The following is a 16,923-nucleotide window of genomic DNA, read 5'->3' on the forward strand; positions in this document are numbered from 1 at the left end:
GTCTTTTGCCCTGAAGTCAGATCACAGCTGAGGGTAGGGGGTGAGAATGGGGAAGAGAACGATGGAAGGAATGACTCAAAACACATACAGAACACACACAACCTTGCAGATATGAAGTGTTTATCTCCAAGGACACATCAGACTACTGCATTCTGTAATTTATGAAGATAACATTCCACACTGTAGAAAGATGCCAGTTAAAAGCCACTATTAGTACCCCTTCCCAAGTGGTGCTAGTGGTAAAGAACTCACCTGCCAATGCAGGAGACAAAAGATGGGGGTTCGATTCCTCGGTGGGGAAGATCCCCTGGAGGAGGGAATGGCAACCCACTCCAGTATTCTTGCCTGGAGAATCTCGTGGACAAAGAAGCCCCGCAGGTACAGTCCATGGGGTCACAAAGAATGGGACAGGACTGAAACGACTTAGCATCTATTACCATTATTTAAAAAAAAAAAAAAATGTTTCCAAGGACAGCATGTGAAAACATACACAGTGACAAACCAACAAACATCCAGAACTCCACAGGTCAAGGAAGGAGAGAAGTTGCTAAAAGTATTATTGAATTTGATCAATTCCTCTTTTCCTTTAAACCTTTTCTTAGAAACGTTGCCTGCCCACCAGGGCAAGCCCACCACCACCCAGTCACTACCCATCCACCACCCTCCTCCTGGGCTGGGCTGGGACAGAGTTCTAGCCAGGACCAGACAAGCCTGGGAGAAGGAGGCTCTGATGCCCGAGGCACCTGAAGTTGTGGCCACCATCCTTCAGTGACTCTGCAACCCCATGGGCTATAGCCCGCCAGGCTTCTCTGTTAATGGAATTCTCCATTTCCTTCTCCAGGGCATCTTTCTGACCCAGGGATCAAACCTGAGTCTCCTGTGTCTCTTGCATTGACAGGTGGATTCTTTACTACTGAGCCACTAGACGCCTCCAGAGGTTCTGAAAACCAGAGACCAAAACCTGACCTGGCAGCTACTTGCAGCATGACCATTTCACCTCTTCCAGCAGACAGACACCTTAGCGTCCGCATGCTCCCGGGGTGTGTCACGCATATCAGTTTTCTACAATCCAAGAAGTTACAAGTCCCAAGCACGTTTGACTGAGAGATTCAGAAAAGGGCTTTTGGACACTGTTCTCATGAGGGTTCAACGGAAATTCTTAAGGACCCAAGTATAGGATAGCTCTTTAACAGAAGAAAAAGGAGGCTTAGATGGGAAGAACCCAGGTTCCAATCCGACCCCAAGGTGGAGAATGTGTGTATCCCCACCATATTTCCCCTTTAGTAATCCTAAATTTGCTTTCGATATCTGTAAGTCTGTTTCTGTTTTGTAAACAAGTTCATTTGTGTCATTTTTTAAAAACTAGATGCCACAGGGAACTCTCTGGCAGTTCAGTGGTTAAGACTCTGTACTTTCAATGCAGATGAGCCCAGGTTCCATCCTTGGTCAGGGAACTAAGATCCCACAAGCTGCATGGCATGGCCAAAAAAAAAAAAAAGAAATTAGATTCCACATATAAGCTATATATCATGTGATAGTCTCTTTCCCTGACTTACTTCACTTACTATGATAATATCTAGGTCCATCCATGTTGCTGCAAATGGCATTATTTTGTTCTTTTTCATGGCTGAGTAATAGCCCATTGTATATATACATACACACACACACACACACACACATATATATACACCACATCTTCTTATCTAGCCCTTCTGTCAGTGGCATTTAGGTTGCTTCCATATCTTGGCTGTTTTAAATAGTGCTGCAAGGAATAATGGGGTGCAAGAATCTTTTTTTTTTTTTTTCTTTTTTTTTTTTTGCAAGAATCGTTTTTAATGGCTTTCCCGGGATATATGGCCAGGAGTGATTGCAGGATCAAATGGCAGTTCTATTTTTAGCTTTGTAAGGAACTTCCATACTGTTCTTCATAGTGGCTGTACCAATTTGCATTCCCACCAACAGTGTGGGAGGGTTCCTTGGATATTATTCAATGGTGGCAATGACCAAAACCCCACTGAAGAGTGGAAATGGAAATGCAGTCTGTAAATGGCCCTTTACACCCCCACTGTAAAGGCTGATGGTGTTTGCTGTGTGGTGCGGAGAGAGAGATGGGTGGTGGGTTGGGAGGTTGGGGGCTGGCCAAATTCTCTGGACCTGTGTCCTCATCTGTCAGTGACACAGCTGGATAATGAGGTGTCGTTTGAAGGCTGATCCTGTCATCTGGGACTCAGTAAGGGGCCGCTGGCGTTCGGTCTGGGCCCAGTGAGCTGGTAGATGGTATTCCACAACTTAACGCACAGAGTCTTTCCTGGTTTTCCTTTGAGGAGAGGGGTTCCAGGGAGGAAGGAGGAAAGGAACCGGATGAATAATTAGCTGCCTCACTGCACAGACCAGGCCCTCACATGCCCTGCTCTGCAGACACAAGTAATCATTCCTCCTCATCGCGCTCCAGCCCGCAAGAAGGCGAGCTGGAGGCAGCTTCTTGCTCCTTTGCTTCCTCATACATCCTGCCTGTCTTGCCAGGTTTGTCTGGAGCAAAAGCTTCTGCTCCAGGCCGAGCCCTTCCACCAGACGCTGTGTCCACAGGGCAGCAGCATCACAAGTTCTAACTTCTCTCCAGAGTCCAGAGGGTTGACCAGTGAGCAGAGGTTCCTGACCAATTCAGCCACAAGTTTCACTCAGCCTGACAGACACTCCTGGCCTCGCTTGGTTTGGACACAGGTCACTCACTCTGCATGGCCAGCTCACTGTTTCAAGGGAGACCAGTGGGCAGTGTATGCCCGAGACCCGACTCCCAGCTAGTGGCCATCAGTCACTCTCTCCAGGCGGGGGTTGGCATTCCTGAGGTCTGCTGTATGGCCCAGACACAGCCCCATGGAAAAGAGTCCTGCTGGGCTGTGTTTGTATGGTGGGTGTCTTTTGCTTTTCAGGTCCCATGGTGCATGTGACACTAGTTCTCATGAAATGAGACCAGGAATAATGAGGAGCCAAAGAATAAACTGTGGTGTTGGAGAAGACTCTTGAGAGTCCCTTGGACTGCAAGGAGATCAAACCAGTCAATCCTAAAGGAAATCAACCCTGAATGTTCATTGATGCTGAAGCTCCAATACTTGGGCCACCTGATGCGAAGAGCTGATTCATTGGAAAAGACCCTGATGCTGGGAAAGACTGAGGGCAGGAGGAGAAGGGGACGACAGAGGATGAGATGTTTGGATAGCAGGCTCAATGGACATGAGTTTGAGCAGATTCCGGGAGATAGTGAAGGACAGGGAAGGCCGGCGTGCTGCAGTCCATAGGGTCGCAGAGTGAGACAGGACTTAGGAACAACAACAAAGAGTGAAAGGAGTGGAAAGAGCTGAGGAGGAAGGGCAGCTGCCTGGGGCAAGGGCAGTGAGCACATGGCACCTCCCAGAGCTGGCTACTTGTGCCCCAGGGTAAAAGCCTACAGAGAGGGTGGAGGAAGTTCAGAAGATAATCCACAAGACTCATTGCTTCCAGCTGATAGAGGTGGGCCATTCACAGTCTAACTCCATGTCAAAAGTCAGCCAGTCACAGCTGGACTTGGCCAGCACTCAAGCAAGGCCAAAAACGGGTATCGGTGACAGGAGGTTGTGTCACAACATCCAAGGTCACAGACTGGCTTTGCTGAGTATTCATTTTTCTTTCTACCCTGGTGACCTTGCTTTCCTGATTATTAGTCCCTTTTTCTTCTCCAGGAAGTCCCTTCTCATCCCTGTTCCTTCCTTCAGGTAACAAGTATTTACCACCATTCCACTATGTGCCATGCATGATCCAAGTACTGCAGTCGTCATGAACACAATGGACAACAATGCCTGACCTTGTGATCCTTACATCCTTAACTAATTACTCTGTCTCAGTCTGAGGGGGGGCGGAGAGGGGTGGAAATTCAGCTAACAGAGAATATAGGCAAGTGTTGCTGAGAAGTGACATCTCACAAGAATGGAAAGCTGGCTGATGAGAAGCTTAATAGAAAAATGTCCTTCCCCACTCCTGACACCATCCTCACTACAGGCTTCCCAGGCTTGTCTTACAAGACTCAAGTCTGCTGAAGCCTGAGGAAATAGGGGACCAGCTGCCCAAACAGGAAACTTTACTTCATTCTGTAACCCTGACCTTGAGCCTCAAACCTTCCCCTCCTGTCAACAGTCCATTCAACCCAGGAAGACTTGCTGACCTGGCAGGGACAAATTTTGAAAACTGCACAAAATGTTACAGACATTAAAAAAGGAAAAAAAAAAATCCCTAGGCCCTAGAGGAAGTGGTATATCTGATTCAGTGGTTAGAAATCGCTTCATAAAGTCATGGAACAAATGGAAGTCTAATCCTAACAGATGACAGTGCCGGGGCAGTTACTTGTGTGTGTGGATGACTCAGTAGCACCTGTTGGAGAAGCTGGGAAAATGAGCCATGAAATCCTGAAGGCATTCCCTGCTAGAAGCAACGGCCCCACCTGGCAAATTAGTAAACTGGGCGTTCTCAACATCCTGCCTGGAACCTTTGTGCCCAGTTCTATGAAGGCTGTGACTCACCTGAGTCACCGGTCAAATGATTCTTACTCAGAGCTCTCTGTTTTTAACCTTTAATATTAAATGATCGAGGCAACCGCTAGCCAAATGTCCATCTACTTTCAAGATATTCCTTTGAAATGATTGATTTTAGGCAACAACTGGTTTTACAAAGGGCAACCCTCAATTTCTCTAGTGTTTAACAGGTTGCCAAGCTTCATTAAAGGTCCACATTAGAGGCTTTCGACCTCAGTCCCTGGACCTGGGCCTTCTAAAATGACTTTCCTCCAAACATCATTTAACTTCCTTTAATCTACTTAATTAATGGAATTTTCTGAAGGGAACAGTTACTTTGATCTGAACCTCTTTCTTAGTTGCTGGTTTACATTTCCAGAGCAAGACAAGAGTGGGGTGAGGGGCGGGAGCTACCAGCAGCTCACAACTGCAGTTCTTCCTCCAAATCAGAGACCTGGGAGGGCGGGAGGAGCCTGAGAGGAAGAAGGTGATCGAAAATACTGCCCTTGGCATTTTCGTGGGTGTTTGCCCCACACACAGATAAAAGGGTTGGGGGGGGGTGACGATGTGCTGCAAAGCAAATTCTCTGGAAGCTGGGCCTGCATCTTGGAAATCTTCAGTCATCCTTGCAAATCAACAAACCGGAAACCAGCGATGGGAATTAGAAATGCTTCTACCCTGAAAGTCTGCAAACTAACGACAAATTCAGACAGAAATGGAAAATGCAAGTCCCACCCAGCAGGAATCCTCAGTTTCCCGGCTATTCATCCTCACAGCCATCCACCTAACCAAAAGGGCACAGCAGTTTTTGCTTTGCAACTTGCCAAGGAAGCAAACACTGCTGCCCCAGGTGCTGGTTAGGGGGGGAAAAGAACAGCAACCTCAACCCACAGATCTTACCTTTCAGTAAGGGGAAATTTTTTGTTGAGTTAAAAAGCAAGACATTCTGAGTCGTGACTTCTACTCTGCGTTTTTTGAGAAGACCAACGCAGCCCCTGTTGTTTAGCCCAGTAGTCGCCGGGCTACTCTTTTGGGAACCCATAGACTGCAGTTCGCCAGGCTCTTCTGTCCATGGGCTTTTCCAGGCAAGAATACTGGAATGGGTTTGCCATATCTTTCGCCAGGGGATCTTTCCGACCCAGGGATCGAACCCGCGTCTCCCGCATTGGCAGGCGGATTCTTTCACCGCCGAGCCACCAGGAAGATCCGTCCCCTTCCCCAGCGTGGCTTACCTGGGAGCCCAGCCTCGGGGTTCAAGGTATATCAATGATGTTCCGAGCTCTGGCCACCAGGGGGCGCGCGCGAGCAGAGCTGCCCGGAGCGATACTTCTGTTTTCTGACTTTGAGTTGGGAGGCGGGGGAAGGGCAAGGGGCGGAGGGAAGGGTGGGGGTGGCGAGGGAGATGCAGCTGGCTTTCAAAAAAAAAAAATCCTTTTGTTCTCTGTAATCTTGCCGCTTGCCAGTTTAGAAGGCCAAGGCTGCCACGTTACCTGTCGCCAGGGTCTTGCGAGTGCCTGGAGAAAATGCGGGCGACAGAGGTAACGCGCTCAGTCCTCGGGCTCGGTGGCTCTGCAGCCTTTGCCCCGGCTGGGCGCTGACATTTGGAAAGCAGCTGCTGCGATCGCCGAGCAGTTTGGTTGTAGTTGTAACGGAGGAGTGGCTGCGTCTTACATCATTTCCAGGCATGAAGTGCCCGGGGCTTTTTTTTTTAATAACTAATTTTCGGATCCCTGCCTCCTTGGAGTTTGGGACAGTACATGCACTGTGCACGACAGCCTCACCTCAGGAAGCCCAAGTTTTGTAGCAGCTTGTTAAAACAACTTGGGTGCCTCTTTAAAAAAAAAAAAAAAAAAAGCTGTGACTCTGAAACAAACCTTTCCATTCTTCCTTCTGAAAACAATGTTGCGTTTGATTAGCCGCGGAGGCTCGCTGGAAGTCGGCTTTCCCCGGTGGAGCCCGGCTGCTATCGGTTGAATAGATCTCGAAGCCAGACAAGCTGGGGCTTGGGGCATTTGTCTGGCATTAGGAAGTGTCTGGAACACTGGTAACCACCAACTGGCCAGTCCTATGACTACAAGAGTTATGACACCGCCCCGCCCTCTGTCCACATCCCTCTCCGCCCCCCTCCACCGCACACAAGCCTGCTTCTCTCTACTTAACAAGGAGGAAAAGTTTAACTCCTTTCTGTGGTTTACGTGGAGGGTGGCTCTAGTGGAAATCGGTCTCCTGGCCACAGCCCTTGAGCCAAAACTAACCAGAACAGAGGCCAGCAGAAGCCCTGCCCCCACCCCAGGAGCCCTGCGCCCCGTCCCCCGCAGCCCTCTGATCACCGCCTCCTCACCGTGGGGCCGGTGCGACCGCTGACCACCACACTCTGGGTGGCCTGGAAACGTTAAGCTGTAAATATTTTGAAACAAGGGAGCGATTTTTCCATGTGTATTTTGTTTTCGTGCAGTTTCTCTCCTTTTGCAGCGTTTTAAGGTCGCACCTGGGCACCCCTTGGGGCACCCTTGCTGACCACTCCAAATGTAGTCATCCTTCAGACCTTAGACCCAGACAACTGAGTTAGAAGCAGTTTCCTGGAGGTCCTCTCGGAGAGCATTGTCTTCTACTGGACACGGTGTTTCAGGGAAGGTTTACTAGGCGGATGAACACAGGTGGTTTGGCTGAACGAGAAGAGATGGGATTTGAGGCCCTGTGAGCATCTGGGAGTGGCATGATTCAGCGAAGTTAGTTACCTGCCCTGAACCTCAGTCTTACTATCAAACAAATGGGTTCAGTGAGATCCGTATTCCTGGGTCATGAGACCATGTCTATTGAATTCTTTTTTTTTTTTTTTTTTGAATTCTTTTTTAATGGCAATGAAGAAATAGCATCTAGGTCCTTTTATGATTTTTTAATATTTATTCGGCTGCTTCAGGTCTTTGTTGCTGCAGGAGGCATCTTCACCCTTCGTTGTCTCATGGGATCTTTGGTTGTGGTATGTGAATGCTTAGTTTTGACATGTAGGATCTAGTTCCCTGATGAAGAATCGAACCCCGGGCCCCCTGCATTGGGGGTACAAAGTCTTAACCACTGGACTACCAGGGGAAAAGTGTGAAAGTGAAAAAAGTGTTAGTTGTTCAGTCCTGTCCAACTCTTTGGGAATCCATGGACAGCAGCCTGCCAGGCTTCTCTGTCCATGGGATCCTCCAGGCAAGACTTCTGGAGTGGGCTGACATTTCTTTCTCCAGGGGATCTTCCCAACCCAGGAATCAAACCAGGTCTCCTGCCTTGGCAGGCAGATTCTTCACCACTGAGCCACCAGGGGAGCCAGACGAAAGCAAGCAGCCATAATGATTAAATCTACAGCGTCGCTTCTTTTTCAAGTTCCACTGGAACAGAAGGGCCGCGTGCATTTTTTTAATCAGTCTTTTTGAGAATGTTCCTCTTAAACAAATGAAGTGTTTCCCTTACTGCATGTAAGCCCCTCACTTTCCGTTTCTGTCTTGACGAGCTTTATCAAGTTCCCCATCCTTGGGCCTCACCACTCCTAGAGCTCAGACCTCAGTGGATCCTTTTTTTTTTTTTTTTGACAGAAGGCTTTATTTACTTATTTGTTCTGGGCTGCACTGGATCTTCGTTGCCACGTATGGACTTTCTCTAATTTCGGGGAGTGTGGGCTACTCTTTGTTGGGGCACTCAGGCTTCTCATTGCAGTGGCTTCCCGTGTTGGCGAGCACAGGCTCTAGGGCATGTAGGCTCAGTAGTTGTGGCGCATGGGCTTAGTTGTCCCACGGGATGTGGAATCTTCCAGAACAGGGATGAAACCCGTGTCCCCTGGATTGGCAAGCAGATTCTTAACCACCGAACCACCAGGGATGCCCCCCTCAGTGGATTCTAAATCATTCGTGGTGCTGAATTGTGAAACTAGAATTTATAAGAAGAGGGAAAAAAAAAAAAAAAGAGAGAAGAGAGTGTTTAGTTTGCAAAATGAAGAAAGAGTGATGCTGGGGAAAATTGGGGGATGTAGTTGTCTGAGTTTTGTCCTCAAAGTACAGTCTGAGAGATCTGAATTTATTTTAACTTCCTATTTGATGACCGACAGGTGGTACTTCTTTGACTCCAATAACCCTTGCAGAATCGTAGCAGGCTCTACACACCAGTAAAAATCTCATAGTAAAACCCCTGGAAGAACAGCTATGACAAACTTAGCATATTAAAAAACACAGACATCATTTTGCTAACAAAGGTCCATATTTTCAAAGCTATGGTTTTTCCAGTAGCATATACAGATGTGAGAGGTGGACCATAAACAAAGCCAAGTGCCAAAGAATTTATGCTTTTGAATTGTGGTGCTGGAGAAGACTCTTGAGAGTCCCTTAGACTGCAAGGAAATCAAACCAGTCAATCCTAAAGGAAATCAACCCTGAATATTCATTGGAAGGACTGAGGCTGAAGCTGAAGCTCCAATACTATGGCCACCTCACGCAAAGAGTTGACTCATTGAAAAAGACCCTGATGCTGGGAAAGATTGAGGGCAGAAGGGGTGACAGAGGATGAGATGACTGGATGGCATCACTGACTCAATGGACATGAGTTTGAGCAAACTCTGGGAGATGGTGAAAGACAAGGAAGCCTGGTGTGCTGCAGTGCGTGGGGTCATAAAGAGTCGAGGGACTGAACAATGATGACAACACCGAAGCCCCTGGGATGCCACCCCATGGTGGATGGTTCCCTGTTTCAGAGGCAGCCAGTCACAAATTCTTACCTCCTTTGGGCACTGGGGCTTGACCAACCCGTTGGGGAAGCAATGTCCCAGGGTTTCTTTCTGTCCAGTCTGAGCCTAATAGATGCCTGATATCCCTGCCCTGAGAGTCCCTGTTGATCCAAGCCTCCAGTTCAGTTCAGTTCAGTCGCTCAGTCATGTCCGACTCCTTGCGACCCCATGGACTGCAGCACACCAGACTTCCATGTGCATAACCAACTCCCAGAGCTTACTCAAACTCATGTCCATCGAGTTGATGATGTCATCCAACCGTCTCATCCTCTGTCATCCCCCTTCTTCTCCTGCCTTCAATCTTTCCCAGCATCAGGGTCTTTTCCAATGAGTCAGTTCTTCACATCAGGTGGCCAAAGTACTGGAGTTTCACCTTCAGCATCATTCTTCCAATGAATATTCAGGACTGATTTCCTTTAGGATGGACTGGTTTGATCTCCTTACAGTCCAAGGGACTCTCAAGAGTCTTCTCCAACACCACAGTTCAAAAGCACAATTCTTCGGCACTCAGTTTTCTTTATAGTCCAATTCTCACATCCATACATGACTACTGGAAAAACCATAGCTTTGACTAGACGGACCTTTGTTGGTAAAGTAATGTCTCTTCTTTTTAATATGCTGTCTAGGTTGGTCATAACTTTTCTTCCAAGGAGCAAGTGTCTTTTAATTTCATGGCTGAAGTCACCATCTGCAGTGATTTTGGAGCCCAAAAAAATAAAGTCTGTCACTGTTTCCATTGTTTCCCCATCTATTTGCCATGAAGTGATAGGTCCAAATGCCATGATCTTAGTTTTCTGAATGTTGAGTTTTAAGCCAACTTTTTCACTCTCCTCTTTCACTTTCATCAAGAGGCTCTTTAGTTCTTCTTCACTTTCTGCCCTAAGTGTAGTGTCATCTGCATATCTGAGGTCATTGCTATTTTTCCTGGCAATCTTGATTCCAGTTTGTACTTCATCCAGCTTGGCATTTCTCATGATGTACTCTGCATATAAGTTAAATAAGCAGGGTGATAATATGCAGCCTTGATGTACTCCTTTTTCCCAATTTGGAACCAGTCTGTTGTTCCATGTCCAGTTCTAACTGTCTCTTCTTGACCTGCATACAGATTTCTCAGGAGGCAGGTCAGGTGGTCAGCCTTCAGAATCATTGACATGATTCCTATTAACATGGAAGAGGAGATGATAAGGGTCACTAGATGGCGCCAAGTTGCATTTGGCCCTATGGGGCGTGTAGCCAACCCCATCATCACTCTAGGAATAATGTGACACTCTCCAACCTCCAAATCACAGGTATCACATTGTGGCAGGATTTTTACTGTAAATCACAGCAAATGATATGATACTGTGTTTGGCTGTATTATCCTGTTTTGATTATCCATGCTGAAAGGAAACTGGGGCTAGCTGACAAGCAATCAAAAGATTATTCAGAATATCAGGCATCTGATGTTGGAAGGTGGCATTTCATTTTGTTGGTGTATCAGTGAGCCGAATGTGTGGAGAGCCCATTTTGAACAAAATAATGAGTTCACACTGTAGAAATCCCAAGATAATCTAGTTTCCTAGATCAGATGGTGACTCAGGCGGTAAAAAATCCACCTGCAATGCGGGAGACACTGGTTCGATCCCTGGGTCTGGAAGATCCCCTGGAGAAGGAAATGGCAACCCACCCCAGTATTCTTGCCTGGAGAATCTCATGAACAGAGGAACCTGGCAAGTTAATAGTCCACGGGGTTTCAAAGAGTCAGACACAACTGAGTAACACACACGCCCTAATGATGGCCACTCCCTGTCCCACCCACTGTGGTCTGCAGATGAGTAAGTGACACTGAGCGTTGTCCCCTCCAAACTTCCTGCGAGTCGGAAGGTAGCTCCCTTGTGGTTACAGTGCAGGAAACTCAGTCGAGTAAGGGGAGCCATCAACCATGCACCTGTCTGCATCCCTTCGTTTCCCTGTGCTCGCGGGGAACCTGAGCCCAGCCTAGCCCTGCTCCAGCTCTGCCTCCACTGGCCACCGTGAGCCTCTGCTGGCCCTGCTATCTCTCAGGCATCTTAGCTAAAAACTGCCGAGGATGGAGTGCAGACTGCTGAGCTGTGTTCAAATGTAAAGATGTGTGAGTCACGCAGAGCTGGGATGGAAGGTTCTCCCGGGGGAGCCTCTGCCAGCCCCAGGTAACTAATCAGTGGCCACATGTCTGTTATTCTCATTGCCCCCGCTCTCAGAGCACACGTGATACTGAACTGTGACATCTGTGCTTTCCTCTTCCTTCAATTCTCAGACAACCCCTAGGAGGTAGTCAAGCATCTCTGTCCCTGTCTTTTATGGGTTAGGAAATTACGCCAAATCTCAGGGCAGCAGGACAGAGAAAATCAATCTTCCTGTTCACTGTTCATCACAGGACATTTTTTTTAGTGACCTCAAGAGACACCCTGAATATTGAAGCAAGTATTTCATTCAACTAGATGGCCCAAGTGGCAGCTAGAACCATGGGTAACTAGCTGGCATTTGCTGTGAGTGTTAACGACAGTCCCAAAGGGAAAGGCTGGGGGTGGGGCTGGGGATGAGGTGGGGGAGAAAGCGATGGAAACACAGTAGTCTGAACCATTTTTAAGGGGTCTATGGAAAGCTGTTTAAGGACTCGTTCTTTACCAAGGGGCTAGTTCCCACTTCCAAACTTCCTTCATTTCTGTGTTTTCCTCCATCATGCTCCATACATGCAAGGCTGAGAACAGTGTATCCAGCTTCCTCAAGACCAAGGGGTCACCCTCAGATGCTTGCAGGGAAGGACTGGCGGCTGCACAGACTCAGGCACCCGTGCTGATCACACCCACTGAGGGACAGCGCTTCAGGGAGTGCGCTCCTATAGGCTGCCAGAGGGCTGATCTCCCACTAAGTGAAAGTGAGATTTAAGTCGCTCAGTCATGTCCAACTCTTTGCGACCCCATGTACTATAGCCTACGGGCTCCTCCATCCATGGATTGTCCAGGCAGGACTACTACGGTGGGTTGCCATTTCCTTCTCCAGGGAATCTTCCTGACCTAGGGATCGAGCCCGAGTCTCCTGCATCTCAGGCAGACACTTGACCACTATGGAAGCCTGATCTCCCACTAGCGGGTGCACTTTTACAATATTTTACATATTTTCTAATAGGAGATGGATGTGCAGCGTCATCCCTCTCAGAAACACCACCACAACTCAGAACAAAAGTTTATATAGTGAGCACATACCCAGAAAAGGGAAGGAAGGAAAGGAGGAGGGAGGGAGGGAAGACAAAGGAAAAGAAAGGCAGGAAGAAAGGGAGGAGGAACTGAGTGCAGCTGAACACAAGTTGCAGGAGGTTATGACAGTGTGCTCAGCTCACCCCCTCCCCAGCCCTCTCTCCTTTCCCGTCCAAACCCCCCTCCACCAGCACTTTGCCCTGTTCTCAGGGTTAGAACACACAGGCTTACAACCTCTTTGCTTTCTTCTTTTTTCCAATGTTCTTTTTTTTTTTTTTTTCCAATGTTCTTTATGAACCACCAGAATCTTCTCCATGAGCTACTTTGTTCAGCGTTAGCTGCGGTTAATATTTTCCCGAGAAGGCAGACTGCCCCTGGCCTCATCCGTGTTACTCATTATTTCTCAGGGTTCCCTGTTGCCTGGGAAGATTTCTACAGATGGCCAGTCCTGTCTGTTTTATGTCGGTTCATATTAATCTCCATTTCAGAAACTTCCATCTCAGAGATCGGTGTTTTTCAGTCTCTTTCTCCTTCAGTCTTGCGGGGGGTGTCACCTTGGAGGAGGCCCACATCTGCCCCCTAAGCAGGGACCTTAGTCTATCGACAGACCTGCTTTCACGTTCAATGTCTTGATGTGTTTCGTGGGCCCTGATATCCAATGGGTGTCAGTTACAGTATCAGCAGTTAAAACCCATGCAGAAATCAGTGTCTTTGTTTTCGCTGTCTTCCAGTGTCATCTTGCATTACAACATATAAGAAGACACCACCTCCAGTCCCACCCAGAACTACCACGAAACCTTTCATTTCTATCACAGCCCAGAGTAGCACAGAGTCAGCCCAGGACGCCTACATGGACGGACAGGGCCAGCGAGGGGATATTATCAGCCAGTCTGGACTGAGCAACTCCACGGAGAGCCTGGACAGTATGAAGGCTCTGACAGCCGCCATCGAAGCCGCCAATGCCCAGATCCACGGCCCTGCGAGTCAACACATGGGCAACAACGCTGCCACCGTCACCACCACCACAGCCTTGGCCACCGTCACTGCAGAAGACAGGAAGAAGGACCACTTCAAGAAAAACCGATGCCTGTCCATTGGGATCCAGGTAACAGCCTCCCTTTCTTAAAAAAAATTAATTAATTAGTTATATTTGGGGGAGTTTCCCTGGTGGCTCAGCTGGTAAAGAATCTGCCTGCAATGAGGGAGACTTGGGTTCGATCCCTGGGTTGGGAAGATCCCCTGGGGAAGGAACAGCTATCCACTCCAGTATTCTGGCCTGGAGAACTCCATGGACTGTAATAGTCCATGGGGTTGCGAAGAGTCGGGCATGACTTAGCAAGTTATTTTTGGCTGCCCTGGTCTTTGTTGCTGCGCACAGGCTTTCTCTAGCTGCAGTGAGCAGGGACTACTCTCCATTTGCCGCGTGAGGGCTTCTCATTGCGGTAGCCTCTCTTGTTGGGAATCATGGGCTCAGTTGTGTATGGGCTTAGTTGCTCCATAGCATGTGGAATCTTCCCGGACCAGGGATCCAACCCATGTTCCCTGCATTGGCAGGCAGATTCTTAACCACTGGACCACAAGGGAAGTCCCAACAACTTCACTTTCTGTCCTTTGAAATAGGAACCCAAAATCAAGAAATGTAAACTTTTTGTTTTCCCAGAAGATCTGCTCTCTTGCCATTTTGGATGATGTAGCTATTGTAGAACCAGACTCTCAAATTATTGGCTCTGGACTCCCCTAAGTTAAATGTAATTTTAGGGAGTTCCCTGGTGGTCCAGTGGTTAGGACTCCACGATTTCACTGCCACGGGTGCAGGTTCAAACCTTGGTCAGAGAACTAAGATTTTGTAAGCCACGTGGCCAAAAAAAAAAAAAGTGATTTAAAAAAATTATGAAAGTGTTTGTCTATAGACATTATTAGCAATTTTTCCCCCAAAATATTCCATTTTTTTAAAAATTGAAGAATAGTTGGTTAGCTGTTTTTATTTTTGTTCTTCAAATTGAATGTTGTGAGACAAGGGGATGATAATTAAACAAACATGGACGCAATATCAAACATGAAGTGCCCTCAATTCCTGAGGCACATTTTAAGTCTCAAAAAAAGAGTGGGCATCCAAGAAAAACCTGGGTTGCTGGGTGGTGTTACGGTGTGTTTGATACTACTGAGTAACCACATGAGAACAAAAATGTGAACTACTTCGCACAGACGTGGGAGTGATGACCAGTGAAACCAAAAGGAATGGACGGCATGGAAAGCAATAACTCACATCACAGCATCATGAGAGAAGAATGTGCACCAGGGTCAGTGTGATTGTGGGTTACTTAATCATGCGTGTCATTAAAAAGGTGGATACTCTGGCAGGCTTCTCAGTTCAGGTCACTGTTTTCTGTTGCCAGGTGATAAGATCGGACTGATTCTTGGTTGGTAGATTGGTTCAGCTTGGCTTACTCTGCTGGAAGGTTCCTTCCATCCATGTAGAGGAGTCATTCTTTCCCCTGTTTTTGTTGTGCTGTACCATTATGCAGGTGCCCTTTGAATAATAACTTCCTGACATGGCAGCCAATAAATCTGTCCATGCTAAACCAACTCTAGGGCACATCTGAGAGCAGGCATGGGGTACGTTTTCACAGCGATGATGGATGTTCACCATCCACTCTGCAGCGTCCACTTTGAAAGGGCAATTAGACTTTCTCTGGTAGCAACGAGTCAAATGCTTTTATGTAACCTACAGGTTACCATGGCACGAGCTGTCGCTTCCTAAAAGAACTTGTAGCGCGGGTGGCTTGGGACCAGATGACCTAGCAGGAGACCGGGTCTGGAGCCAGCCTCCACCCACCCTCGCCCCAACCACATCCCAGGAGCTGATTCCCTCTCACCGCCCAGAGGATTCTGAGGAGTGGGGAAGAGCAGAGGTCCCTCCTCCGTGTTGTCCCAGGCAAATTATTTCATCTTCCGGGGTCTGTTTTCTAATATAGCCCACCTAGGGTTATTTGGAGGGCTGAGTTTACAGAATGCAGCTTTCTGTGAGGTTTTCAGTTAGGGATGATGAAAAAAGATTCTGGGGATGGATAATGCTGCTGGTAGTGCAACAATGTGGATGTACCTAATGCCACTGGAAATGGACACTTAAAACAGGTTAATATGGAGAATTTTATATTATGTCCATTTTGCTGTTGTTGTTCGTTTAGTTGCTAAGTCGTGTCCAACTGTTTGCGACCCCATGGACTGTAGCCAGCCAGGTTCCTCTGTCCAGGGGATTTCCCAGGCCAGAATATTGGACTGGGTTGCCATTTCCTTCTCCAGGGGAGAAGGAATAACCAGTCAGTTCTCCTTTCTGGAGAGAATTAATATTACCAATATTTGCATCTCCCTGCAGGGTTATTTTGCACACGTGCTTAGTCACTCAGTCATGTCTGACTCTTTGTGACCCTGTGGACTATAGCCCACCAGATTCCTCTGTCCATGGGGATTCTCCAGGCAAGAATACTGGAGTGGGTTGCCATGCCCTACTCCAGGGGATCCTCCTAACCCAGGGATTGAACCCAGGTCTCAGGCACTGCAGGCAGATTCTTTACGTCTGAGCCACCAGGGAAGCCCCAGAATACTGAAGTGGGCAGCCCATCCCTTCCTCCAGGCGATCTTCCCGACCCAGGAATCGAACTGGGGCCTCTGCATTGCAGGCAGATTCTTTACCAGCTGAGCTACCAGGGAATCCCTATTTTGCGCATAGTCAACCACATATATGTTTTATTTATACCCTTTTTTTTAACCCAAATATTAGCAGCATATACATCTCACTAGTCTATATCTTGCCTTTTTTACTTAACAATATAATTTAAAGGTAACTATTTATCAGTCTTATTGTTCACTTTATTTAAAAGCTTCTATCTTTATCACCTCCCAGGTCCACTGGTTGGTTAGGTAACTCTCCAAATAATAAAGCATCCATGCACTACATGACATCCAACTTGTATTATTATTATTAGCCAGTAAGATGGAACTACTCTGAAATTCACAAAAAATATTGAGAACAAAGACTTTATTTCAGAGATTGCACTGCTTCTTGAATATCTGGATATTTTAGTGAGCCAAAGAATTGTTCTTGCTCTTCTGCAAATCTTTGTTCACAGCTACAGAAATTATATGAGAGGGCTGCACACTTTATATAGTTGTCTCATCCAGCCCCTACATGTGCCAGCAGCCTTCTGGTATATGTGGTATGATCACCAATTCCCCAGAAATGAGAACCCAAGGTCACACATCTTGTGTTGACAGAGCCTAGATTGTACCTTCACATTTATTTTTAATTAATTAATTTTTTTTTTTTTAATCTTTTGGCTATGCCACATGGCATGAAGGATCTTACTTCCCCAACCAGGGATCAAACCCAGGCCCCTTCATTGACAGC

General features: G+C 47.4%; 1 protein-coding gene across 11 annotated transcripts in view; it reads left to right on the plus strand.

Moving 5' to 3' along the window:
• The window catches only part of DLGAP1 (DLG associated protein 1), a 760,977-nt gene that overhangs the window by 691,922 nt on the left and 52,132 nt on the right, over positions 1-16,923 (plus strand). For 7 of the 11 annotated variants that reach the window (XM_070452694.1, XM_070452695.1, XM_020888591.2 and 4 more), the window contains one exon: positions 13,247-13,620. In XM_070452694.1, the coding sequence (XP_070308795.1) occupies positions 13,247-13,620 (374 nt within the window). The remainder of the gene's footprint in view (positions 1-13,246; positions 13,621-16,923) is intronic. The other 4 variants (XM_070452696.1, XM_070452698.1, XM_020888593.2 and 1 more) reach the window with 1 other exon arrangement.

Source organism: Odocoileus virginianus, chromosome 22 (assembly GCF_023699985.2).
Source record: "Odocoileus virginianus isolate 20LAN1187 ecotype Illinois chromosome 22, Ovbor_1.2, whole genome shotgun sequence".
In the NCBI taxonomy this organism is placed as follows: domain Eukaryota; kingdom Metazoa; phylum Chordata; class Mammalia; order Artiodactyla; family Cervidae; genus Odocoileus; species Odocoileus virginianus.